The 27,052-nt window shown below is 30.3% G+C and overlaps 2 protein-coding genes across 8 annotated transcripts in view; one reads left to right on the forward strand and one right to left on the reverse strand.

Annotated features, from left to right (window-relative positions):
* Nucleotides 1–14,126, reverse strand: part of LOC143253563 (amine oxidase [flavin-containing]-like) — a 68,205-nt gene extending 54,079 nt beyond the window's left edge. The window contains exon 1 of the mRNA XM_076507628.1: nucleotides 14,094–14,126. Within this exon, the coding sequence (XP_076363743.1) occupies nucleotides 14,094–14,111 (18 nt within the window). The 5' untranslated portion in view covers nucleotides 14,112–14,126. The remainder of the gene's footprint in view (nucleotides 1–14,093) is intronic.
* Nucleotides 14,127–19,014: 4,888 nt separating this feature from the next.
* The window catches only part of LOC143253565 (GTPase-activating protein skywalker-like), a 38,777-nt gene continuing 30,739 nt past the window's right edge, over nucleotides 19,015–27,052 (forward strand). For 2 of the 7 annotated variants that reach the window (XM_076507635.1, XM_076507636.1), the window contains exons 1-5: nucleotides 19,224–19,298; nucleotides 20,943–21,103; nucleotides 23,117–23,258; nucleotides 25,169–25,482; nucleotides 25,768–25,878. In XM_076507635.1, coding sequence (XP_076363750.1) covers nucleotides 20,951–21,103; nucleotides 23,117–23,258; nucleotides 25,169–25,482; nucleotides 25,768–25,878 — 720 coding nt within the window. In that variant the 5' untranslated portion in view covers nucleotides 19,224–19,298; nucleotides 20,943–20,950. Of the gene's footprint in view, nucleotides 19,038–19,223; nucleotides 19,299–20,942; nucleotides 21,104–23,116; nucleotides 23,259–25,168; nucleotides 25,483–25,767; nucleotides 25,879–27,052 lie in introns of those variants that run through there. The other 5 variants (XM_076507632.1, XM_076507634.1, XM_076507631.1 and 2 more) reach the window with 5 other exon arrangements.

Raw genomic sequence — 27,052 nt, forward strand, 5'->3', positions numbered from 1 at the left:
AAACTGTGCATCTCTCTACAGTAGTATATATGTCTTTAACTGTACCGAAAGGTTTACATAAGTAAACAAATAAAACTGTATACTTTTCTCAGTTGTATATATGTTTTTAACTGTACTGGTAGTTTACATAAATAAACAAATCAAACTGTATATTTTTTTCTCAGTTGTGTATGTGTGTTTAAGTATACTGCTAGGTTTACATAAGTAAACAAATAAAACTGTACATCTTTTCACGGTTGTATATATGTCTTTAACTGTTCTGTTATGTTTACATGAGTGAACAAATAAAACTGTATATTTCTTTACAGTAGTATATATGTCTTTAACTGTACTGGTAGGTTTACATAAGTAAACAAATAAAACTGTATTGTTTTTCGCAGTTGTATATGTATCCCTAACTGTACTGGTAGGTTTACATAAATAAACAAATAAAAATGTACATCTTTTCACTGTAGTATACGTGTCTTTAACGATACTGTTAGGCTTACATGAGTAAACGAATAAATCTGTACATCTTCTCACACTTGTATATGTGTCTTTAACTGTACTGAAACGTTTACATAAGTAAACAAATAAAATGTATATCATTCCAGAGTTGCTTACGTGTCTAACAATACTGGTAGGTTTACATACGAAAACAAATAAAGGTGTATAGCTGTTCACAGTAGTATACGTGTATTTAATTATACTTGTAAACTTACATGAATAAACGAATAAAACTTTACATCTTTTCACGGTTGTATATATGTCTTTAACTGTACTGGTAGTTTTACATAAGTAAACAAATAAAACTGTACAATTTTTCACGGTTGTATATATGACTTTAACTCTACTGGTAAGTTTACAAAAGTAAAGAAATAAAACTGTATGTCTTTTCACTGTAGTATACGTGTCTTTAACGATACTGTTAGGCTTACATGAGTAAACGAATAAATCTGTACATCTTTTCACACTTGTATATGTGTCTTTAACTGTACTGAAACGTTTACATAAGTAAACAAATAAAACTGTATATTTTTTTCACAGTTGTATATTTTCCTTTTACTATACTGGCAGGTTTACATAAGTAAACAAATAAAACTGTACATATTCTCACACTTGTATACGTGTCTTTAACTATACTGGTAGGCTTGCATAAATAAATGAATAAAACTGTATATTTTTTCACAGTTGCATATGTGTCTTTAACTGTACTGAAAGGTTTACATAAGTAAACAAATAAAAATGTATATCATTCCAGAGTTGCTTATGTGTCTTTAACAATACTGGTAGGTTTACATACGAAAACAAATAAAGGTGTATAGCTTTTGACAGTTGTATACGTGTATTTAATTATACTTGTAAACTTACATGAATAAACGAATAAAACTTTACATCTTTTCACGGTTGTATATATGTCTTTAACTGTACTGGTAGGTTTACATAAGTAAACAAATAAAACTGTACAATTTTTCACGGTTGTATATATGACTTTAACTCTACTGGTAAGTTTACAAAAGTAAACAAATAAAACTGTATGTCTTTTCACTGTAGTATACGTGTCTTTAACGATACTGTTAGGCTTACATGAGTAAACGAATAAATCTGTACATCTTTTCACACTTGTATATGTGTCTTTAACTGTACTGAAACGTTTACATAAGTAAACAAATAAAAATGTATATCATTCCAGAGTTGCTTACGTGTCTAACAATACTGGTAGGTTTACATACGAAAACAAATAAAGGTGTATAGCTGTTCACAGTAGTATACGTGTATTTAATTATACTTGTAAACTTACATGAATAAACGAATAAAACTTTACATCTTTTCACGGTTGTATATATGTCTTTAACTGTACTGGTAAGTTTACAAAAGTAAACAAATAAAACTGTATGTCTTTTCACTGTAGTATACGTGTCTTTAACGATACTGTTAGGCTTACATGAGTAAACGAATAAATCTGTACATCTTTTCACACTTGTATATGTGTCTTTAACTGTACTGAAACGTTTACATAAGTAAACAAATAAAACTGTATATTTTTTTCACAGTTGTATATTTTCCTTTTACTATACTGGCAGGTTTACATAAGTAAACAAATAAAACTGTACATATTCTCACACTTGTATACGTGTCTTTAACTATACTGGTAGGTTTGCATAAATAAATGAATAAAACTGTATATTTTTTCACAGTTGCATATGTGTCTTTAACTGTACTGAAAGGTTTACATAAGTAAACAAATAAAAATGTATATCATTCCAGAGTTGCTTACGTGTCTTTAACAATACTGGTAGGTTTACATACGAAAACAAATAAAGGTGTATAGCTTTTGACAGTTGTATACGTGTATTTAATTATACTTGTAAACTTACATGAATAAACGAATAAAACTTTACATCTTTTCACGGTTGTATATATGTCTTTAACTGTACTGGTAGATTTACGTAAGTGAATGAATAAAACTTTATTGTTTTTCACAGTTGTATACGTGTCTTTAATTCTTCTGGTAGATTTACATAAATAAACAAATGAAATCGTACATCTTTTCACAGTTGAATATGAGTCTAACTATACTGGTAGGTTTACATAAGTAAACAAATAAAACTGTACATCTTTTCATAGTGTTATGTTTGCCTTTTACTATACTGGCAGGTTTACATAAGTAAACAAATAAAACTGTATTGTTTTTCACAGTTGTATATGTATCTCTAACTGTACTGGTAGGTTTACATAAATAAACAAATAAAAATGTACATCTTTTCACAGTAGAATATGTGTCTAACTATATTGGTAGGTTTACATGAGTAAACGAATAAATCTGTACATCTTTTCACAGTAGTATATTTGCCTTTTACTATACTGGTAGGTTAACATAAGTAAACGAATAAAACTGTATAGCTTTTGACGTTTGTATATGTGTTTCTAACTCTGTTGGTAGGTTTACATAAGGAAACAAATAAAACTATATTTTTTCACAGTTCTATATATGTCTTTAACTGTACTGGTAAGTTTACATAAATAAACAAATGAAACTGTACATCTGTTCACAGTTGAATATGTGTCTAACTATTATGGTAGGTTTACATGAGAAAACGAATAATCCGTACATCTTTTTAGAGTTGTATACGTATCTTTAACTGGACTGATAGGTTTACATAAGTAAAGAAATAAAACTGTGCATCTCTCCACAGTAGTATATATGTCTTTAACTGTACCGAAAGATTTACATAAGTAAACAAATAAAACTGTATACTTTTTTTCAGTTGTATATATGTTTTTAACTGTACTGGTAGTTTACATAAATAAACAAATCAAACTGTATATTTTTTTCTCAGTTGTGTATGTGTGTTTAAGTATACTGCTAGGTTTACATAAGTAAACAAATAAAACTGTACATCTTTTCACGGTTGTATATATGTCTTTAACTGTACTGTTATGTTTACATGAGTGAACAAATAAAACGGTATATTTCTTTACAGTAGTATATATGTCTTTAACTGTACTGGTAGGCTTACATAAGTAAACAAATAAATTTGTATTGTTTTTCGCAGTTGTATATGTATCTCTAACTGTACTGGTAGGTTTACATAAATAAACAAATAAAAATGTACATCTTTTCACAGTAGAATATGTGTCTAACTATATTGGTAGGTTTACATGAGTAAACGAATAAATCTGTACATCTTTTCACAGTTGTATATTTGCATTTTACTATACTGGCAGGTTTACATAATTAAACAAATAAAACTATACATCTTTTCACAGTTGTTTCTGTGTCTTTAACTGTACTGGTAGGTTTACATACGAAAACAAATAAAGCTGTATAGCTTTGGACAGTTATATATGTGTTTCTATCTGTACTGGTAGGTTTACATCAGGAAAGAAATAAAACTATATTTTTTCACAGTTGTATTTGTGTTTTTAACTGTACTGGTAGGTTTACAAAAGTAAAGAAATAAAACTGTTTATCTTTTCACAATTGTATATTTGCGTTTTACTATACTGGTAAATTTAAATAAATAAACAAATAAAACTGTACATCTTTTCACACTTGTATATGTGTCTTTAACTGTACTTGTAAGTTTACATAAGTAAACAAACAAAACTGTATATCTTTTCACAGTTGTATATGTTGTTTTTAACTATACTGGAAAATTTACATAAGTAAACATATAAAATTACATCTTTTCGTAGTTGTTTACATATCTTTAGCTATACTGGCAGGTTTACCTAAGTAAACAAAGAAAACTGTACAGCTTTACACAGTTGTATATGTGGCTTTAACTGTACTGGTGGATTTACATAAGTAAACAAATAAAACTGTATGTCTTTTCACAGTAGCATACATGTCTTTACCTACACTGTTAGGTTTACATAAGTAAACAAAGAAAAACTATATATTTTCGTACTTGTTTCCGTGTCTTTAGCTACACTGGGAGGTTTACATAAGTAAACAAATAAAACTGTTTATCTTTTCAAAGTTGTATCTGTGTCTTCAAATATACTGCTAAGTTTACATAAGTAAACAATTAGAACTGTATATCTTTTCACAATAGTATACGTGTATTTAATTATACTGGTAGGCTTACATGAATAAACGAATAAATCTGTACATCTTTTCACAGTTGCATATGTGTCTTTAACTGTAGTTGTAGGTTTACACAAGTAAACCAGTAAAACGGTATTTTTTTACAGTTGTATATGTGTCTTTCACTGTACTGGTAGGTTTACCTGAAAAAAAAAACTGTATATTTTTTCTCAGTTGTATATGTGTATTTAACTGTTCTGGTAGGTTTACATAAGTAGACAAATAAAACTGGCCATCTTTTCACAGTTGTATCTGTGTCTTTAAATATACTGCTAGGTTTACACAAGTAAAGAAATAAAACTGTATATCTTTTCACAGTAGTATACGTGTCTTTAACAATACTGTTAGTCTTACATGAGTAAACGAATAAAACTGTTTATCTTTTCACAGTTGTATATTTGCCTTTTACTATACTGGTAAATTTACATAAGTAAACAAATAAAACTGTACATCTTTTCACAGTTGTATATGTATCTTTAACTGGACTGGTAGATTTACATAAGTAAACGAAAAAAACTGTATGTTTTTTCACAGTTGCATATGTGTCTTTAACTGTACTGAAAGGTTTAAATAAGTAAACAAATAAAACTGTATATCTTTTCATAGTTGTATGTTTGCCTTTTACTATACTGGCAGGTTTACATAAGTAAACAAATAAAACTGTACATTATTTCACAGTTGAATATGTGTCTTTAACTGTACTGGTAGGTTTACATACGAAAACAAATAAAGCTGTATAGCTTTCGACAGTTATATATGTGTTTCTATCTGTACTGGTGGATTTACATCAGGAAACAAATAAACTGTATTTTTTCACAGTTGTATTATTTTTAACTGTACTGGTAGGTTTACAAAAGTAAAGAAATAAAACTGTTTATCTTTTCACAATTGTATATGTTGCTTTTAACTATACTGGAAAATTTAAATAAGTAAACATATAAAATTACATCTTTTCGTAGTTGTTTACATATCTTTAGCTATACTGGCAGGTTTACATAAGTAAACAAAGAAAACTGTATGTCTTTTCACAGTAGTACACATGTCTTTACCTACACTGTTAGGTTTACATAAGTAAACAAAGAAAAACTATATATTTTCGTACTTGTTTACGTGTCTTTTGCTACACTGGGAGGTTTACATAAGTAAACAAAGAAAACTATATTTTTTCTTCGTTGTATATGTGTCTTTTACTGTACTGGTAGGTTTACATAAGTAAACAATTAAAACTGTCCATCTTTTCACAGTTTTATCTGTGTCTTTAAATATACTGGTAAACTTACATGAATAAACGAATAAAACTGTACATCTTTTCACGGTTGTATATATGACTTTAACTCTACTGGTAGGTTTACAAAAGTAAACAAATAAAACTGTATGTCTTTTCACTGTAGTATACGTGTCTTTAACGATACTGTTAGGCTTACATGAGTAAACGAATAAATCTGTACATCTTTTCACACTTGTATATGTGTCTTTAACTGTACTGAAACGTTTACATAAGTAAACAAATAAAACTGTATATTTTTTCACAGTTGTTTCTGTGTCTTTAACTGTACTGGTAGGTTTACATAAGTAAACAAATAAAACTGTATTGTTTTTCACAGTTGTATACGTGTCTTTAACGATACTGTTAGGCTTATATGAGTAAACGAATACATCTGTACATCTTTTCACACTTGTCTACGTATCTTTAACTGGACTGAAAGGTTTACATAAGTAAACAAATAAAACTATACATCTTTTCACAGTTGTTTCTGTGTCTTTAACTGTACTGGTAGGTTAACATAAGTAAACGAATAAAACTGTATAGCTTTTGACAGTTGTATATGTGTTTCTAACTCTATTGGTAGGTTTACATAAGGAAACAAATAAATCCGTACATATTTTAGAGTTGTATACGTATCTTTAACTGGACTAATAGGTTTAGATCTGGAAACAAATAAAACTGTACATTTCTTCACAGTTCTATATATGTCTTTAACTGTACTGGTAAGTTTACATAAATAAACAAATGAAACTGTACATCTGTTCACAGTTGAATATGTGTCTAACTATTATGGTAGGTTTACATGAGAAAAGGAATAAATCCGTACATCTTTTTAGAGTTGTATACGTATCTTTAACTGGACTGATAGGTTTACATAAGTAAAGAAATAAAACTGTGAATCTCTCCACAGTAGTATATATATCTTTAACTGTACCGAAAGGTTTACATAAGTAAACAAATAAAACACCATGTCTTTTTACTGTAGTATACGTGTCTTTACCAATACTGGTAGGTTTAGATCTGTAAACAAATATAACTGTACATATTTTTCAGTTGAATATGAGTCTAACTATACTGGTAGGTTTACATAAGTAAATAAATAAAACTGTACATCTTTTCACAAGTGTATACGTGTCTTTAACTGTACTGAAAGTTTCACATAATTAAACAAATAAAACTGTATATTTTTTCGCAGTTGTATCTTTTCATTTTACTATACTGTTAGGCTTACATGAGTAAACGAATAAATCTGTACATCTTTTCACAGTTGTATACGTATATTTAACTCGACTGGTAGGTTTACATAAGTAAAGAAATAAAACTGTACATCTTTCTACAGTAGTATATATGTCTTTAACTGTACTGGTAGGTTTACATAAGTAATCAAATAAAACTGTATTGTTTTTCACAGTTGTATATGTTTCTTTAACTGTACTGGTAGGTTTACATGAATAAACAAATGAAACTGTGCATCTTTTCAATGTTGAATATGTGTCTAACTACACTGAAAGGTTTACATATGTAAACAAATAAAATTGTCTATCTCTTCACAGTTGTATATTTGCCTTTTACTGTACTGGCAGGTTTACATAAGTAAAGAAATAAAACTGTAGATCTTTTCACAGTTGTAAATGTGTCTTTGACTGTACTGGTAGGTTTACAAAAGTAAACAAATAAAACTGTATGTCTTTTTACTGTAGTATACGTGTCTTTAACGATACTGGTAGGTTTAGATCTGTAAACAAATAAAACTGTACATATTTTTCAGTTGTATATGTGTCTTTATTTGTACTGGTAGGTTTAGATAAGTAAACAAATAAAACTATATTTTTTCACAGTTGTATACGTGTCTTTAACTGTACTGTTAGGTTTACATAAGTGAACGAATAAAACTTTATTGTTTTTCACAGTTGTATACGTGTCTTTAATTGTTCTGGTAGATTTACATAAATAAACAAATGAAATCGTACATCTTTTCACAGTTGAATATGAGTCTAACTATACTGGTAGGTTTACATAAGTAAACAAATAAAACTGTACATCTTTTCACAGTTGTATACGTGTCTTTAACTGTACCGAAAGTTTCACATAATTAAACAAATAAAACTGTATATTTTTTCGCAGTTGTATCTTTTCCTTTTACTATACTCTTAGGCTTACATGAGTAAACGAATAAATCTGTACATCTTTTCACAGTTGTATACGTATATTTAACTGTACTGGTAGGTTTACATAAGTAAAGAAATAAAACTGTACATCTTTCCACAGTAGTATATATGTCTTTAACTGTACTGGTAGGTTTACATAAGTAATCAAATAAAACTATATTGTTTTTCACAGTTGTATATGTATCTCTAACTGTACTGGTAGGTTTACATCAATAAACAAATAAAAATGTACATCGTTTCACGGTTGTATATATGTCTTTAACTGTACTGAAAGGTTTACATAGGTAAACAAATAAAACTGTACATCTTTTCACAGTTGTAAATGTGTCTTTAACTGTAGTGGTAGGTTTACAAAAGTAAACAAATAAAACTGTATGTCTTTTCACTGTAGTATACGTGTCTTTATCGATACTGGTAGGTTTAGATCTGTATACAAATAAAACTGTACATATTTTTGAGTTGTATATGTGTCTTTATTTGTTCTGGTAGATTTACATAAATAAACAAATGAAATCGTACATCTTTTCACAGTTGAATATGAGTCTAACTATACTGGTAGGTTTACATAAGTAAACAAATAAAACTTTACATCTTTTCACAGTTGTATACGTGTCTTTAACTGTACTGGTAGGTTTACATAAGTAATCAAATAAAACTGTATTGTTTTTCACAGTTGTATATGTATCTCTAAGTGTACTGGTAGATTTACATAAATAAACAAATAAAAATGTACATCTTTTCACGGTTGTATATATGTCTTTAACTGTACTGAAAGGTTTACATAGGTAAACAAATAAAACTGTACATCTTTTCACGGTTGTATATATGTCTTTAACTGTACTGGTAGGTTTACATAAGTAAACAAATAAAACTGTATTGTTTTTCACAGTTGTATATGTTTCTTTAACTGTACTGGTAGGTTTACATGAATAAAGAAATAAAAATGTACATTTTTTCACGGTTGTATATATGTCTTTAACTGTACTGAAATGTTTACATGAATAAACAAATGAAACTGTGCATCTTTTCAATGTTGAATATGTGTCTTTGACTGTACTGGTAGGTTTACAAAAGTAAACAAATAAAACTGTATGTCTTTTTACTGTAGTATACGTGTCTTTAACGATACTGGTAGGTTTAGATCTGTAAACAAATAAAACTGTATTTTTTCACAGTTGTATACGTGTCTTTAACTGTACTGGTAGGTTTACAAAAGTAAAGAAATAAAACTGTAAATCTTTTCACAGTAGTATATGTGTCTTTAACAATACTGTTAGTCTTACATGAGTAAACGAATAAAACTGTTTATCTTTTTACAGTTGTATATTTGCCTTTTACTACACTGGTAAATTTACATAAGTAAAGAAATAAAACTGTACATCTCTCCACAGTATTATACGTATCATTAACTATACTGGTAGATTTACATAAGTAAACAAATAAAACTGTACATATTCTCACACTTGTATACGTGTCTTTAATTATACTGGTAGGCTTGCATGAGTAAACGAATAAAACTGTATAGTTTTCACACTTGTATATGTATATTTAACTGTACTGCTAGGTTTATAAAAGTAAACAAATTAAACTGCATTTTTTCACACTTGTATATTTATCATTTTCTCTACTGTTATGTTTACATGAGTGAACAAATAAATCTGTATATTTATTTACAGTTGTATATGTGTCTTTAACTGTACTGATAGTTTTATATACGTAAAGAAATAAAATTGTATATCTTTTCACAGTAGTGTTCGTGTCTTTGACTATAATGGTATATTTACATAAGTAAAGAATAAAAACTCTACATCTTTTTACTGTTGGATATGTGTCTTTAACTGTACTGGAAGGTTTCATAAGTAAACAAAGAAAACTATATATTTTTTCACAGTTGAATATGTGTCTTTAATTGTACTGGTAAATTTACATTTGTAAACAAATAAAACTGTATATGTTTTCACAGTTGCACACATGTCTTTAACTATACTTTTACTTTGACATATGTAAAGAAATAAAACTGTATTCTTTTTCTCAGTTATATATGTGTTTTTAACTGTACTGGTAGTTTACATAAGTAACAAATAAAACTGTCTATCTCTTCACAGTTGTATATTTGCCTTTTACTATACTGGCAGATTTACATAAGTAAAGAAATAAAACTGTATGTCTTCTCACACTTGTATATGTGTCTTTGACGATACTGGTAGGCTTACATGTGTAAACGAATGAATCTGTACATTTTTTAACAGTTGTATACGTGTCTTTAACTGTACTGCTAGGTTTGTATAAGTAAACAAATTAAACTGTATTTTTTCATACTTGTGTTTTTATCTTTTTCTGTACTGTTATGTTTACATGAGTGAACAAATAAAATTGTATATTTCTTTACAGTTGTATATGTGTCTTTAACTGTACTGGAAGGTTTATATAAGGAATGAAATAAAACTGTCCATCTTTTCTCGCTTGTATATGTGTCTTTTAATATACTGCTAGGTTTACATAAGTAAACAATTAAAACTGTATATCTTTTCACAGTAGTATACGTGTCTTTATTTGTACTGGTAGGCTTACATAAGTAAACGAATAAAACTGTACATATTTTTCAGTTGTATATGTGTCTTTATTTGTACTGGTAGGTTTACATAAGTAAACTAGTAAAACTGTACATCTTTTCATAGTTGTGTGTTTGCCTTTTACTATACTGGCAGGTTTACATAAGTAAACAAATAAAACTGTATCTCTTTTCACAGTTGTAAATGTGTCTTTAACTGTATTGGTAGGTTTACATAAGTAAACAAATAAAACTGTTTATCTTTTCACAGTTGTATATTTGCCTTTTACTATACTGGTAAATTTACATAAGTAAACAAATAAAACTGTACATCTTTTCACAGTTGTATATGTATCTTTAACTGGACTGATAGGTTTACATAAGTAAAGAAATAAAACTGTACATATTCTCACACTTGTATATGAGTCTTTAACTGTACTGAAACGTTTACATAAGTAAACAAATAAAACTGTATATTTTTTCACAGTTGTTTCTGTGTGTTTAACTGTACTGGTAGGTTTACATAAGTAAACAAATAAAACTGTATTGTTTTTCACAGTTGTATACGTGTCTTTAACGATACTGTTAGGCTTACATGAGTAAACGAATAATCTGTACATCTTTTCACACTTGTCTACGTATCTTAAACTGGACTGAAAGGTTTAAATAAGTAAACAAATAAAACTGTCTATCTCTTCACAGTTGTATATTTGCCTTTTACTATACTGGCAGGTTTACATAAGTAAAGAAATAAAACTGTTTGTTTTCTCACACTTGTATATGTGTCTTTGACGATACTGGTAGGCTTACATGTGTAAACGAATGAATCTGTACATTTTTTCACAGTTGTATACGTGTCTTTAACTGTACTGGAAGGTTTACATAAGGAATGAAATAAAACTGTCCATCTTTTTACGCTTGTATATGTGTCTTTTAATATACTGCTAGGTTTACATAAGTAAACAATTAAAACTGTATACCTTTTCACAGTAGTATACGTGTCTTTATTTGTACTGGTAGGTTTAAATAAGTAAACAATTAAAACTGTATATCTTTTCACAGTAGTATACGTGTCTGTAATTATACTGGTAGGCTTACATAAGTAAACGAATAAAACTGTACATATTTTTCAGTTGTATATGTGTCTTTATTTGTACTGGTAGGTTTACATAAGTAAACTAATAAAACTGTACATCTTTTCACAGTAGTATACATGTCTTTAACAACACTGGTAGGCTTACATAAGTAAACGAATAAAATTTTTAATTTTTTCACAGTTGTATATTTGTCAAATAAACAAATAAACCAGTATGTGTTTCCCAGTAGTATATTCGTTTTTATTTATTGTGGAAGATTTATGTTCCATCTGCTCGGTTGAAGAAAAGGCTTTCAATGAAGAGCACTATTCAAAGGAACAGTTACCACAAACCATTCTTTTAAGTCAGGCTAACAGGGCCCACGGTGGGTAGCTGTAATTATTCGGATTTACCAAGCTAAAATCAGGGGTTCGACTTTCGTTGGTGGATACAGCAGATAGCCCGACTTGTCTTTGCTATTTGAGAAAAATAGACAGAGAGAAACTAACAGTCTTAATGCAGTATCTACAATGTTTTGGTTACCTACACCAATGATCATTTGAAAGAGTTGTATACAAGTGAAATATATCTCTTGTACAAGTCTCTTTGTGACCTACCGCCCTTAAAGTGAGCATATTGCCAGTCTAGGAAGCCGAAAGTAATTAGATAAAGAAATTCACTCTGAAAGATTTATTAGGCTTAATGCTGATGTCACATGACAAATATAATTAATTGTAATCATATTTGACTACTGTGTAAAATGTTTCGCACCTGAACAATACATTATCTTATCTTATAGTTGGCAAAGAAGTAATAATAGCAAAATTTGACACCAAGAGTATTTTATAACGTAGCTTTAATAATAAAGTTTTCTTTGAAACTTAGAAACAGTGAATATTGTGTATCTATTTGTATAAACTACGAAATAAAAGTGGGGACATTATTGCTACATTTGTCTCTAATAATTTTCTCTTTTATTCTGATGGTTTCTGTTTGCTGTTTCTTATAACCATGGCAATAAACATCTTCCTTTTTTTTTGTAACCACCGCAATAAACATTTTCCTTTTTCTTTTAACCACTGCAGCATAAACATTGTTTGTTTGTTTTGTTTTTAAACTTCGCACAAAGCTTCTCGAGGGCTATCTGTGCTAGCCGTCCCTAATTTAGCAGTGAAAGACTAGAGGGAAGGCAGCTAGTCATCACCACCCACCGCCAACTCTTGGGCTACTCTTTTTACCAACGAATAGTGGGATTGACAGTCACATTATAACGCCCCCACGGCTGGGAGGGCGAGCATGTTTGGCGCGACGCGGGCGCGAACCCGCGACCCTCGGATTACGAGTCGCACGCCTTTCGCGCTAGGCCATGCCAGGCCCCCAGCATAAACATATTTCAGTTTATTGTAATTGTTGTGATTAACATTTGTTCGGCTACTAGGTGTATATTTATTTACTAGGCTAGAATATCTACTTACTTTTTAAATATGAGTATTACACATTTGTTTTCTAATAAACCGCTAGAAATTAATAATATTTATATATTATTTATAGTTTGGTTTGTTTGGAATTTTGCGCAAAGCTACACAAGGGCTGTCTGCGCTAGCTGTTCCTAACTCAGTAGTGTAAGACTGGAGGGAAGGAAGCTAATAATCACCACCCACCGTCAACTCTTGAGCTATTCTTTTACTAACGAATAGTGGGGTTGACTGTCACATTATAACGCCCCCACCACGACTCTCAGATTACGAATCGAGTGCCTTAACCACCTGACCATGCTGGGCCTAAATTATTTATAGCACAAATACATTCTACTTAAAAAGTGTCTGGTTTCACCATGCTCCGATTAAACACTACCGTTTCTCGTTTCGTCTAATTGGAATGTCTGTTTCCTCAGTTCCACGATGGGGCATTCGTGGTGCGATTCTCTGCGGTAGACACAACTCTCTACCTAATATGTGTTTGTTCTCAAACAAACAGACAAACTATTTTTTGTTAGTATACATCCGGTTTCCAGTTAGAAGTTGAGTGATTAGAGATTCGTTTTATTTTGAAGTATGTTATAGACTTTTGGTTTGTTTTGGTTTTTTTTGCGTTGCAAGTTAATTAGTTTTTTTGTTTTGTTTGTTCTTAGGTTTTTGGGCAAGTGTAGCATGGTGATATCCAAAATATTAAGCGTTAAAACGTAAATACCATTTTGTATTGTACTTGCTTGCACTATTAGACTATATGTATGTTTGTTTCTACTTAAAATAAAAGCAGTATTTCGACTACAGTTGTCACCATTTGTGGTATTCATATAGTTGAGTTTGTTTGCGTGATGAGATTACTAATGGTAAACGTTGATGTAACAATATAATGTTAAAATACTTAACAATACGATAATATTGTATGTTTCATTAGTATCTTAGGCATATAGAAACTATACAGGTCTTTAGATCTTCATAAAATGTATACTTACAAGTTGTTTTTGCGACATTTCAAGAAATGACGTAGTTTCTTCAGTTAAATTTAATGGTCTGAAATAATCACAAATGTTATAGATGGCACTGTTATTATGTGCCCGATGAAACGGGTCAAGAATTTAGTACACAACATATTTAATTGCAGTTCATGTGAAGCTAAACTAATTTTATGCCAAGGATCAGGAGATGTAACAACATTCGAAGGTCACACTACAGGGTGGCCCGTGAGTCTCTACCCATTCATATATCCCATGTTTCCCGTGTGCCTGTGTAGTGTCACCAGTATTTTTGCACTCATGTACCCACGTACTTGTCACAATACGCTCTTCAAGTGTAAATTGGCCTACATCGGCCATATTTCTCTGAAAAAAAAAAGAAACAAATTTATAATACATGCGTGATTGAATATAACATTATAACATATGGATGGGTAGGGACTTACGGGCCACCCTCTAGTTTTGGAGAATAACCTGCTATCTCGGTTCATTTTTTTTAAACAAAGGGTATAAAATATGTTTTGTTTTCTTGTTAAAATATGATACAAAAAGTTGTTCGTCTTTTTTGTATGTGGAGGCTCTCCTGTGCATATAAAAATAACTTTCAAGGTTAAGTTTCATAATCGTGTCAACCAAACGTGATAGTGAAAAATACAACATCAACAAGCAATATAAATATAATTTATATAATAAAAAAATAATTGTATTTACTTAGCAAAGTATACTTTTTATTCATGGAAAAGAAACGTTCAAGTATAATTATACCATAATTTAATGCAGGAAAAGCAAACGTGTCTTTCAACTATTTCAAGTCGAGCATCGTCAGGTAGTCAGGGTGCCTAAATCGAAATATGAGGGGCGAGTGTTCGAATCCCCATCACACCAAACATCCTCGCCCTTTCAGGCGCGGAGGTGTAATGATGTGACGGTCAATCCCACAATTTGTAGATAAAATAGTGGCCCTTTGAACAATCATAGGTAAGAATCTGAAGCATGCTCAACATATTAAGGCGTGCGACTCGTAATCTGAGGGTCGCGGGTTCGCATCCCTGTCGCGCCAAACATGCTCGCCCTTTTAGCCGTGGGGGCGTTATAATTTGCGAATCAATCCCACTATTCGTTGGTAAAAGAGTAGCCCAGGAGTTCGCGGTGGGTGGTGATGACTAGCTGCCTTCCCTCTAGTCTTACACTGCTAAATTAGGGACGGCTAGCACAGATAGCCCTCGAATAGCTTTGTGCGAAATTCAAAAAAAACAAAAAACAAAATAAACTCAACATATTTGTGTCTCGAACCCTGGACTCTTATATTCACAGTTCGAAACCTTAAAAACAACAATCTAGTTCTAATGATTTATATAGGTAAAGGCGAACACGTGTTTTAATAATACTGACCATAGTGTAATATTATAAAGAGGAAAGCGAAAATATTATTAATCACGTTTACTGTAACATACGATTATTAAAAGTAAATCTAACGGTCTCCCAATCACATTTACTAACGTACTACTCTAAAGAACGAAGAAGTAACAGTATGTTGTAATTACATTTATCGATGTATTCATATAGATTTCATAGGGAGTAAACCAATGACACCGCGTGTAGGTTTATACATTCTGGTGTAAACATCCCTGTCCAAGGCCAGGAATAACATTCAATTACTGATAATGAAAGATACTTTTGATTGGTGATGCGTATTTCAACATATTCATAAACTTCTGAGCAACTTATTCTACCAACAACCATTTCAAATCATACATTGTAGCACAACTTTATTACATTTTCATTTAACAGGAAAACAACGTGCAGCCATTGACACCTTTTTTCACAATATTTTATTAATTTGTAATGAGGTAGGCCATTTTAAGACTCCAAAGACATCATTATTTTATGGTCGTTCTATATAAGTTACCAAAATAGTTTTTAATCCCTCGAACGATAACATCACAGCATTTTCAGTGCAAGGGCAAAAATAAAATAAAATAAAAAATTATTGACTGGTGTAAAAACATTTTATAAGCTGCCCAAGTATGATGATAATAGTTATACTTGTTATAAGATGTTGGTATTAGGCCTAAGGGAATAAATACTAAATTTAGTTTTAAAAATAAAATAGGCCTAGGGCTAAAGCTTTATGACAATTATTATTAATACAAATATATTCAAGCAGTGTTAGCCTTCACCATAAGGTGGCCCTCTATGTCTGTTATAAATAACTACATCAGAACATTGATTTTTTTTTTGTTTCTGAAATCAAGCAAATTTCAATGACAAACTTAGCTTGACCGTTAACGAAATAAGCACAGTTATTAGTAGTTGGTGACGAACCAGTTAATATGCAACAAAATAAGTATATTAAAAATCATCTAGTGTCCTGTGACAATGCTGTTGAACATAGAAATAATGAAAAAATGTCGTGATTTGTGTTAAATTATTATCATCGAGGAAAACTAACAGATATTAACAGCACTAATTCAGTTATAAATAAACACGAATATAGCTGTTGTACTCTAGGCTACTGATATGTCCTTTGTGAAACAACGTAACAGCTTAAAATGAATGTGTCAATATTTCACTACTTTTATTGAATTAAACAAGGAAAAGGAGAAAAGTAGTTCACGAGCATTAATTTAATACTGACATATAGTACTACTGACACTTAACTGTACGTAGCATTGGAAAATTTCCAACTCTAACTCATGAACGATACTTCGATATTGACATATGGTCCTATTGACACTTAACATAGCACTGGAAAATTAGTTGATGCCATTCAGTAACAACACTTCCATATTCACATATGGTTCTATTGAGACTTAACATGGCACTGGAAAATTATCTACTGTCACTGAGGAACAATACTTTGATATTGACATATGGTTCTACTGACACTTAACTGAACGTAGCAATGAAAAAATAACTACTGTCACCCAGGAACAACACCTACTTATTGATATATGGTCCTACTGACACTTAACTAAACGCGGCATTGAAACATTAGCTACTGTCACTCAGGATCAACTCTTCGATATTGGCATATGGTTCTACTGACACTTAAGTGAACGTGGCATTGAAAAATTAGCTATTGTCACTTAGGAACAACACTTTTATATTGATTTACGGTTCTACCGACAATTAATTTATCGTAGCAGCGTCAAATGAGATTAGCTGTCCTTCAGATGCAACATTTAAGTCATACCTTTCTTTTCTACTGACACGTAACTCATTTTAGCACTGATGTGGTTCTACTGACAAATAACAGATTAAGTTAGCTTTACTGTCATTCTAGAGCAAAACTTTAATACTTACATACGATTATACTGACACTTTATTGAACGTAGCAGGGACAAGTGAACTTAGCTAGCATTTACGTTTGTTTGTTTGATTTTGGAATTTCGCACAAAGCTATTCGAGGGCTATCTGAGCTAGCCGTCCCTAATTTAGCAGTGTAAGACTAGAGAGAAGGCAGCTAGTCATCACCGCCCACCGCCAACACTTGGACTACTCTTTTACCAACGAATAGTGAGATTGACCTCACATTATAACGTCCCCACGGCTAAAAGGGCGAGCATGTTTGGTGCGACGGGAATTGGAACCCACGACTTTCAGATTACGAGTCGAACACCTTAACCCACATGGCCATGCCGAGCCCTCAGAGAAGTATTCTATTGATAAAACTCTAAACAAAATTCGGACAAAACCTCTTAGGAACTTCTGGACGTTACTTTACACTAATATTTTATAAAAAACCACTAAACGTGCTTTAATATTTCACATCATTATGCTGTGAGTTGGCATATTTTTGCTCTGATAACTTCAAAACAAAACGAAAATCTCGTCTATAAGTCGAGGAAAACCTTTGAGTTTTCGTGTCCACACAAATCAAACAATAATGGGCCTCATCTTATTTCGAGCTCAAGCATATTTTTACACAGAATTTACACTGAGTAAAGCGAAACTGCTATGTACTGTCTTAAAGCTTATTATTCATATGGGATGCAACTTAATTCATGTTTAGAAAAATGAGGCTTGCTGATATGGTAAAATTCTAAAAGGGCTTTTGAGATAGTCTACAGATGTCGACTGTAAGTGGTGGACTCCGCGTTTGCTTCACTCACCGTCTAATTAAAACAAAGCTTGAATAACTCACTGATGTAGACTTTGGCTTTTATTGAGAAATAAGGGTATGCTTTTTTCTTAGATTGTAGAATGTTACACATGGTTAGTGTTAACTCAAGGTAAGCTTTTTGGGCGTACCATGACCTAATAATTCGGGCGCTTGATTCGCAAGTTAGGGATTGGGAGTTCGAATCCCCGTTACCAAACATGGTAGTTCTTTCAGTCGTACAGCTTTGTGCGAAATTCAAACCAAACCACATCGAAGGTGTTTGTTTGTTTTATCTACTTCTTTCATTTGCTGCGGTTGTCTTAGCTCTAAGAAACTTATATTCATGCATTCCAAGCTTAACCTTTGACGAAACTATTTTTCCAACAAGTTTTAAATTAATGTAAATATCCTAATTTACTGGTGCAGATTATCTTTCAAATATTAGTTGACTTCATTATTAATTTTTTAAAATCAGATATTCGATACAGGAAGTCTAGTTTGTGAACATTCCACCTTATTAGATATTAAGACGACGTCTGTTCATTACTGATGACTTGTTTGTTTATTTTGTCATTAAGCCAAAAGCTACATGTTTTGCCTACTACTGCTATCGAAACCCGATTTTAAGAGTCGAAAGCCTAACTGATGACGTCTTTAATTGGAAGTATTGCAAAGAAAATCGGTTAGGGTCATCATCTATTATTAATTTACTATATATGATTTCTTTTATGAATAATATTCATCTTGCCTTCATAACTTTTTTTCATCTCACCTGAATAGTTAGCCAAAAGAACATATGAACAAACTACTTTACAGTTTGAAAATACCAAATATCATGGGTTAGTAATAAAAACATTTTGTCCCAAGTGTTTGTTTATTCCTTTGATTTGGTTTTGATACTGATATAAAGGTGTTAAAATAATTTAATGTTACATGCTAATATAGTTTATATATATATATAAAATTTAACGATCTATTCAAGTTTTAACAAAATCGTTGATATTGTTTTTCAATTTGATTTCTTCATAAGATGTCGCTTTAGTTAAATTGTGGAAAGGCGTTTTTGGTTGAGATTGTAAACAATAATGTGTGTTACTCTGGTAATTTGTTATTAATTATTTTCATTTTTATTTGATCTAGATGTGAACGTTTTGTCATGAGACAAAGAGTGCTTCTATTGTAATTAATTACAAATCAAAAGTTGAAAGCCTCGCGTTAAGTCTAACTTTTAATGAAGTCAATCGGAGTTTCGACAAGTTTGTGAATATTGTACATGGAGAGGAGGAACTGGAAGCTAAAATACGCTTATATTGTTACAGTCTTAATTTGCAAATTTTAAAACATACTCAAACAGATATATTCGTAAAGGGCCGAAAGTAACACAAACAAAAACATTGATTTTATGCATGTTATTTAAACTTAATTTCAAATTCAATTTACATTTAAAAGTAACTTAAGACCTAAATAAATACCTATAACTTGACAAATTTTAAACTTCATATACACTACTTATGATAGGGTTGGCATCAAAGTAGTGAATTTCTGTTTCATTTATTGAAATGGTATTACATGAAGACAAGCTGTAAATGCTTATTAAATATTACATTAGGGATGTGGGTAGCATTGGATATGCAAGTTAGACTTTACCAGTTAATTTTTGTAATTAATGAAGATGTAAATTAAATAGTATATTTACATGAACTATTCTGGTTTTGTAATTTTTATTTTAGGTATGAGTCTTAATTTTAAAAACTTAACCTCCAGTTAAGAGGTAGGGCCTGACATGCTAGTTATGTTGCTTGTCTGAGGATCATCAGATCAGGTCTCTGCTGTTTAACAAATGCATCCTATATGATTGCTTTTGGCAACTGCCCTAAACAAAAGGCAATTAAGTTATTTGTGGGAAAGAAGTTGTTAAGAGTTGTAATATATATATATATGTATACACAACCTTTTTTAGAAAAATAATAATTATAATAGGTAGGAAAGTCATTTTCAACATTATGTTTTTCAAAGGTAAAGGATATTCTCCAGGACATTTTATTACCTGCTACTGATGGAAAATTAAAGTAGCTCGAGATCACTAGTAAGCATGTGATTGTGTAGTGATTGACTACTGTAAATGTTTAATGACATGGTATTTAGGAGCTAGCATTTTCAATGCCATCCTTACAGGGATTAGAAGCATTTAATGAAAATTAGGCAGTTACATTTTAACCAATCAGAATTTTCATTGTCTAAAATTTAAACCTAACAAATTATTAAATAGATTAAAGCACTAAATAGTGGTGTGATTTCTTTATTTGTTCGTGTTATTTGTTTTGTTTAAGGCTATTTGAATGATTATTTCAAAGATACTGTAATTTCTTTTTTACATATAATATTTTCGAATATACAAGATTTTAAAAACTGCAAAGTTTAAACATGTTTTTCACCTTTTTAATAATTTTACTAAAATACTTATAAGAAATTAATCTGTTTCTGTAATTTTGTATACTTTTGAGGTTGTTTTAAATTGAATTACACAAAAATATTAAAATTATTCTATAAACTATGTACCATTTCATGGATTCAAATGTGTGATCTGCATTTCATTTCTATAATGTATTTTTGGAATTATTTAAAATTTATCCTTCAAGTTTATGACAATGTGATTGTATGCTATTTGATATTCAAAAAGTTTATTGAGTAAAAATACCTGACTTTTGTTAGTAGTACACAGAACTAACGAAATCTTTATACAGGAGTAAAGATGGAAGAATTATCTGGTAATGATGTTTTCAGAGAGCATGTTAACAAAAGAGACCTTCCAAAAGTTCAACCACTGACGCCATCGAAATCTAAGTATTTAACTGACACCATCCAGGAGCTAGAAAGGCTTTTAAAGGAAGGACATAATCAACAAGTATTATATTGTTTTGATTCTTTTGTGAACTGTTCATGTCATGTGTGATACTGTTAAGACTGTCTGTAAAATGCTTGTGTGGTTTTTACTGCCCTTTTCAAAGGTTTCATGTGACAGATTGATTCTGATAGGTATTCAAGTGTTTGAGATATTTAATTCTTGTATTATGTATGTAGGTTTGTGAAATGTTTACTGCAAACATTTTGAAATTGTTTTATGTCTTTGTAAAATTATAATTATTTAATTTTAATATTAAGAATGAGATTTTAACTCTTACTGTACTTAACTCAAGTTCAGTAATGAAACTATAAAGCTTGAATTTAATATCTTTTTATGTAGTTGTATCTTTTTATGTATTGTAGTATATTTTTGTGTGGCTATAGTATCTTTATTTAGTTGTAATATCTTTTTATGTAGTTGTATTTTTTATTAAGCTGTAATACCTGTTTGTGTAGTTATAGTACCTTTAGATATAGTATCTTTAAGTAGCTGTATATTTTTATGTAGCTGTGATATCTTTTTATGCAGCTGCAGTATCTTTAAGTAACTATCCTATGTAACTGTAATATCTTTTTATGTAGCTGTAATATTTTATGCAATTGTAGTATCTTTATTTAGTTGTAATATCTTTTTATGTAGCTATAGTATCTTTTTATGTAGATGTAATTTCTTGTTATGTAGTTGTTGTATCTTCATGTACCTGTAGTATATTTTTATCTAGTTGTAATATCTTTTTATGTAGTTGTATCTTGTTATGTAGATGTAGTATCTTTTATGTATATGTAATTTCTTGTTATGTAGTTTAGTTTCTTTATATAGCTCAGGTATATTTTATGTTGCTGTAGTATCTTTTATGTAGCTGTAATATCTTTAAGTAGCTGTATCTTATGTAGTTGTAGTATCTTTATATAGCTATAGTATATTTTTATCTAGTTGTAGTATCTATATAGCTGTAGTATATCTTTATCAAGTTGTATTATCTTTATGTAGCTGAAGTATCTTTATATAACTGTAATATATTTTTAGGTAACTTTAATATCTTTTTATATAGCTGTAATATCATTTTATATAATTGTAGTATCTTTATTTAGCTGTAATATCTTTTCATGTAACTGCAGTATCTTTTTATGTACATGTAGCTGTAATATTGTTTTACATAGATGCAGTATCTTTTATGTATCTGTAATATCTTTTTGTGTAGTTGTAGTATCATTTTTGTAGTGTAGTGTCTTTTTATGTAGCTGTAGTTATAGTATCCTTATGTAACTGTAGTATTTTATGTAGTTGTAGTATCTTTATAAACTTGTAGTATCTTTTTTATGTAGATGTAATATCTTTATGTAGCTGTAGTATCTTTTTATGTAATTGTAATATCTTTTTGTGCAGTTGTAGTATTCTTTATGTAGAGTAGTATCTTTTTATCTAGTTGTAATATCTTTTTATGTAACTAATATATTTTTGTCTACTTGTAGTACCTATTTATGCAGCTGTAGTGTCTTTTATTACATGTGCTATATTTTTATATAGCTATATCTTTTTATTTAGTTGTAGTATCTTTATATGTAGCTATAGTATTGTTTATGTAGTTGTAGTATCTTTTTATGTAACTAATGTATCTTTTTGTGTAGTTGTGGTATCTTTTAATGTAACTAATGTATCTTTTAATGTAACTAATGTATCTTTTTGTATAGTTGTAGTATCTTTTCTTTCAGTGTAATGGCTAGGTGTATATCATACTGGTTAAAAGATAGATTTTTATTATAATCTTTCTTTTTTCCTTTTTTTTCATGAAAGGTAAACCTAATGATAACCCCAAAGTTGTCTTTGTAATACTTATAGAGGGAAAACTAAATATCGTATAAAAAAATCAAGCATATGATGCGTGTTTAAGTTTTGTGTAAATAAGGAAGGACAGAAAGAACACAGCTTAGAGAAGTGATGCTACAAAACTCACTGTATTATAATGTTAACCAATACAAGTATATGTATGTATTTTTTTATTTTCTTTTATAGGTAAAAGAAATAGTACGATTCTGCCACTGGCAGATTAACCATCCCATCAGACGGAATTTATGGGTGACAATATGTAATTATCACAATAACAAAAATGAACATGAAGAAGGATATTACTGTAGTAAACGGAATGAACTATTAGGTGAGTGTTTCAAAGGAATACAGAGCTGTTTACATCAGTCAAAAAATTATTTGATAAATTGTGTAGAGCAATGCAGAACCTTTTCATACCATTCAAAATATTTAATAGATGAATTGTTTAATGGAAATTAGAGCTTTTTACCTATATAAAAAATTACAAGGGCACGTGAACAAATGAAGTTCAAACTGGAAAAAAATATCTTGTTCAGAATAACAGTTATAATGAGATCCTTCAAAAGAAAATCTACAAAAGTGACTTGGAAGAAAAGGAAGATGTTTTGTAAGTTTCATGTTTTGTCTACAAATAACATTGAGTTATCCTGTTGCAGCCCATGCCACCTTCATTTCACATCATGAATACTTTGCATAAACCATCTATGTGAAAACACTGAGCAAATTATTTCTTTGTGAGAAATTGAAGCTCTTTACAACATCCAAAATAATTAGTAAAGAAGTTTCTGAAAAGGAGGTTGAAGTGTGCTATATCATCCAAAATAATTATTACGAGTTGTTTAAAAGGAGGTTGAAGTGTGTTTAGTCATCTAATATAATTATTAGGTGACTTGTTTAAGGGAAGGTTGAAGTGTGTTACATCATTCAATATTATTATTAGATGAGTTGTTTAAGAAGGTTGAAGTGTGTTACATCATTCAATATTATTATTAGATGAGTTGTTTAAAGAAGAGTTGAAATGTGTTACATCATCCAGTATTATTATTAGATGAGTTTTTCCAAAGAAGGTTGAAGTGTGTTACATCATCCAATATAATTATTAGATGAGTTGTTTAAAGAAAGGTTGGAGAATGTTATATCATCCAGTATTTTTATTAGATGAGTTGTTTAAGAAACAGTTGAAATGTGTTACATCATCCAATATAGGTATTAGATGACTTGTTTAAAGATAGTTTGTAGTGTGTTACATCATCCAATACAATTATTAGGTGAGTTTTTCCAAAGAAGGTTGAAGTGTGTTACATCATCCAATATAATTATTAGATGAGTTGTTTAAAGAAAGGTTGGAGAATGTTATATCATCCAGTATTTTTATTAGATGAGCTGTTTAAAAAAAAGGTTCAAGTGTGTTACATTAATCAATATAGTTATTAGATGAGTTGTTTAAAGGAAGGTTGAAGTGTGTTACATCATTCAACATTATTATTAGATGAGTTGTTTAAAAGAAGGTTGAAATGTGTTACATCATCCAACATTATTATTAGATAAGCTGTTTAAAGAAAGGTTGATGTGTGTTGTATCATCCAACATTATTACTAGGTGAGGTTTTCAAAAGAAGGTTGAAGCTCATTACATCCCCCAAAATAGTGTAAAAAAAGTTTAGAGTGTATTACATCATCCAGTATAATTATTAGTTCAGTTGTTTAAAAGTAGTGTGAAGTTTTTTTTAACATTATCTGATGTAATTAGTTTTTATTGATCCTAATGTTGGTAACCAAATGTATATTATTGGAATAGGTTACAGATGTGTCTTGATCAACCCTTACAACCTGATCTTTCCACCTTGGTTATAGCTGTGTTTTGATCAGTCTTTACAATAGGAACGTTCTGCTTTTATTAAAGCTGTGTTTTTGCCAGATACTAGCTCCTTCACTTCAAATTAAACAAGTTCTATGTACCCTTTTATTTGTAGGAATAATAGTATTGCTTAAATCTATAGCTACTATAAGGTATATCACCTATGAGACAAAACTACAGTGGAACCCTTCTAAAGCAGCCACCTTTGGGACTGAGACAAACTGGCCTGATTAGAGGGGTTTCGCTGTACATAGTTAGGTATTATGTAAAGAAAAAAAGAGACTGTGATTGAATGACTGTTTTCAAGGGGTGACCGAATCTGAGGGGTGGCTGCTTAGAGGGGTTCCACTGTACATACATACTGATTAATTTTATTTTTAGGAGAACTGAAGATACCACCAAGCCTACCACCATTTGTTGATCCAGCCTTTTGCATGTACTATTTCCTGAACAAGTCTGGACAACAGGCAGTAGAACGAGTCTTGTACATACTGGCTGATCTTAGTCCATTCATAATGTATTGTCCACTAGCTTACCCCCTAGCAGGTATCTTCATGCACTACCTTTCTGAAGAGGAGGTCTTCTGGGCTTTATATAAATTGATGACTTCAAAAAGAGAAAAGTTTCTTAGTTGCACCCGAATGGACCATGAGGTTAAATGTCATGCCCTGGTCCAACTCACAAGAAAGTTTGCTGTAAGTGAATTGTTATAACCTGAATTATGTATTGTGTTTCTAGATAAGTGTTGAGATTATGAAATTGTCATGACTTGAGGTCTTTATTGGGGTTCCAGCTAAGTTAATCTGTTGTGTGGATCACAAAGTTATGTGCCATGATCTGAAATGTCTATTAGAATTATAATTAAGTGTGATATGTTGTGTGGATTGTGAAGTTAAGTATCATACTGTGATATTTCATTTTGTAAATTTGTATTGTGTTTAGAGATAACAAACATAAAATGTAGATATTTTTATTTCTAGAAGGAGGCTTACACACATCTCAAGAAAGGCTTAAAAGAGAGGGAAAACCTGGCCTTGCTCTTTTTGGGTTGGCAATGGTGGATTTTTAAAGCTCTGCCTTTTCATTATCTTGTAAGTTTGTTCTTGGAACTGTTAACTGGATTATATGATATTTTCATTACATTATAAGTTTTTTATTGTAGCTATTAACTGGATTATTTGAACTTTTCATTATCTAGTTAGTTTGTTCTTGGAAATATTAACTGGATTATTTGACCTTTTCATTATATTGTTAGTTTATTCTTGGAACTATTAACTGGATTATTTGACCTTTTCATTACATTGTAAGTTTATTCTTGGAACTATTAACTGGATTATTTGACCTTTTCATTACATTGTAAGTTTATTCTTGGAACTGTTAAGTGGATTATATGATATTTTCATTACATTATAAGTTTTTTATTGTAGCTATTAACTGGATTATTTGAACTTTTCATTATCTAGTTAGTTTGTTCTTGGAAATATTAACTGGATTATTTGACCTTTTCATTATCTTGTAAGTTTATTCTTGGAACTGTTAACTGGATTATATGATATTTTCATTATATTATAAGTTTTTTATTGTAGCTATTAACTGGATTATTTGAACTTTTCATTATCTAGTTAGTTTGTTCTTGGAAATATTAACTGGATTATTTGACCTTTTCATTATATTGTTAGTTTATTCTTGGAACTATTAACTGGATTATTTGACCTTTTCATTACATTGTAAGTTTATTCTTGGAACTGTTAAGTGGATTATTTGACCTTGTCATTACATTGTAAGTTTATTCTTGGAACTATAAACTGGATTATTTGACCTTTTGATTACATTATAAGTATTCTTAGAACTATTAACTGGATTATTTGACCTTTTCATTGCATTGTAAGTTTATTCTTGGAACTATTAACTGGATTATATGACCTTTTCATTGCATTGTAAATTTATTCTTTGAACTATTAACTGGATTATCATATCTTTGCATTACATTGTAAGTTTGTTATTGTAGTTATTACTTGTCACTTAACATATCAGACATAGTTTTGTTTGTCAGTTTAATGAAGTTTGTTATGTTAAGGGAACTGAATATCTTTTTTTTCCCTTCAAACTATGAACACTAATTCATGTACCATCTTGTATTACTTACATGAGTGACTAAGTTTCTCATACAGGTTGAGTAGTAATGATAACTTATGGAGGGAAATCCACTGGTGGTCATTGTCAGTAGTATAGTGGGTGCTTGACTGGGACCTTGGTGCCATCCTG

This window comes from Tachypleus tridentatus, chromosome 6, assembly GCF_004210375.1.
Source record: "Tachypleus tridentatus isolate NWPU-2018 chromosome 6, ASM421037v1, whole genome shotgun sequence".
NCBI classification, from domain to species: domain Eukaryota; kingdom Metazoa; phylum Arthropoda; class Merostomata; order Xiphosura; family Limulidae; genus Tachypleus; species Tachypleus tridentatus.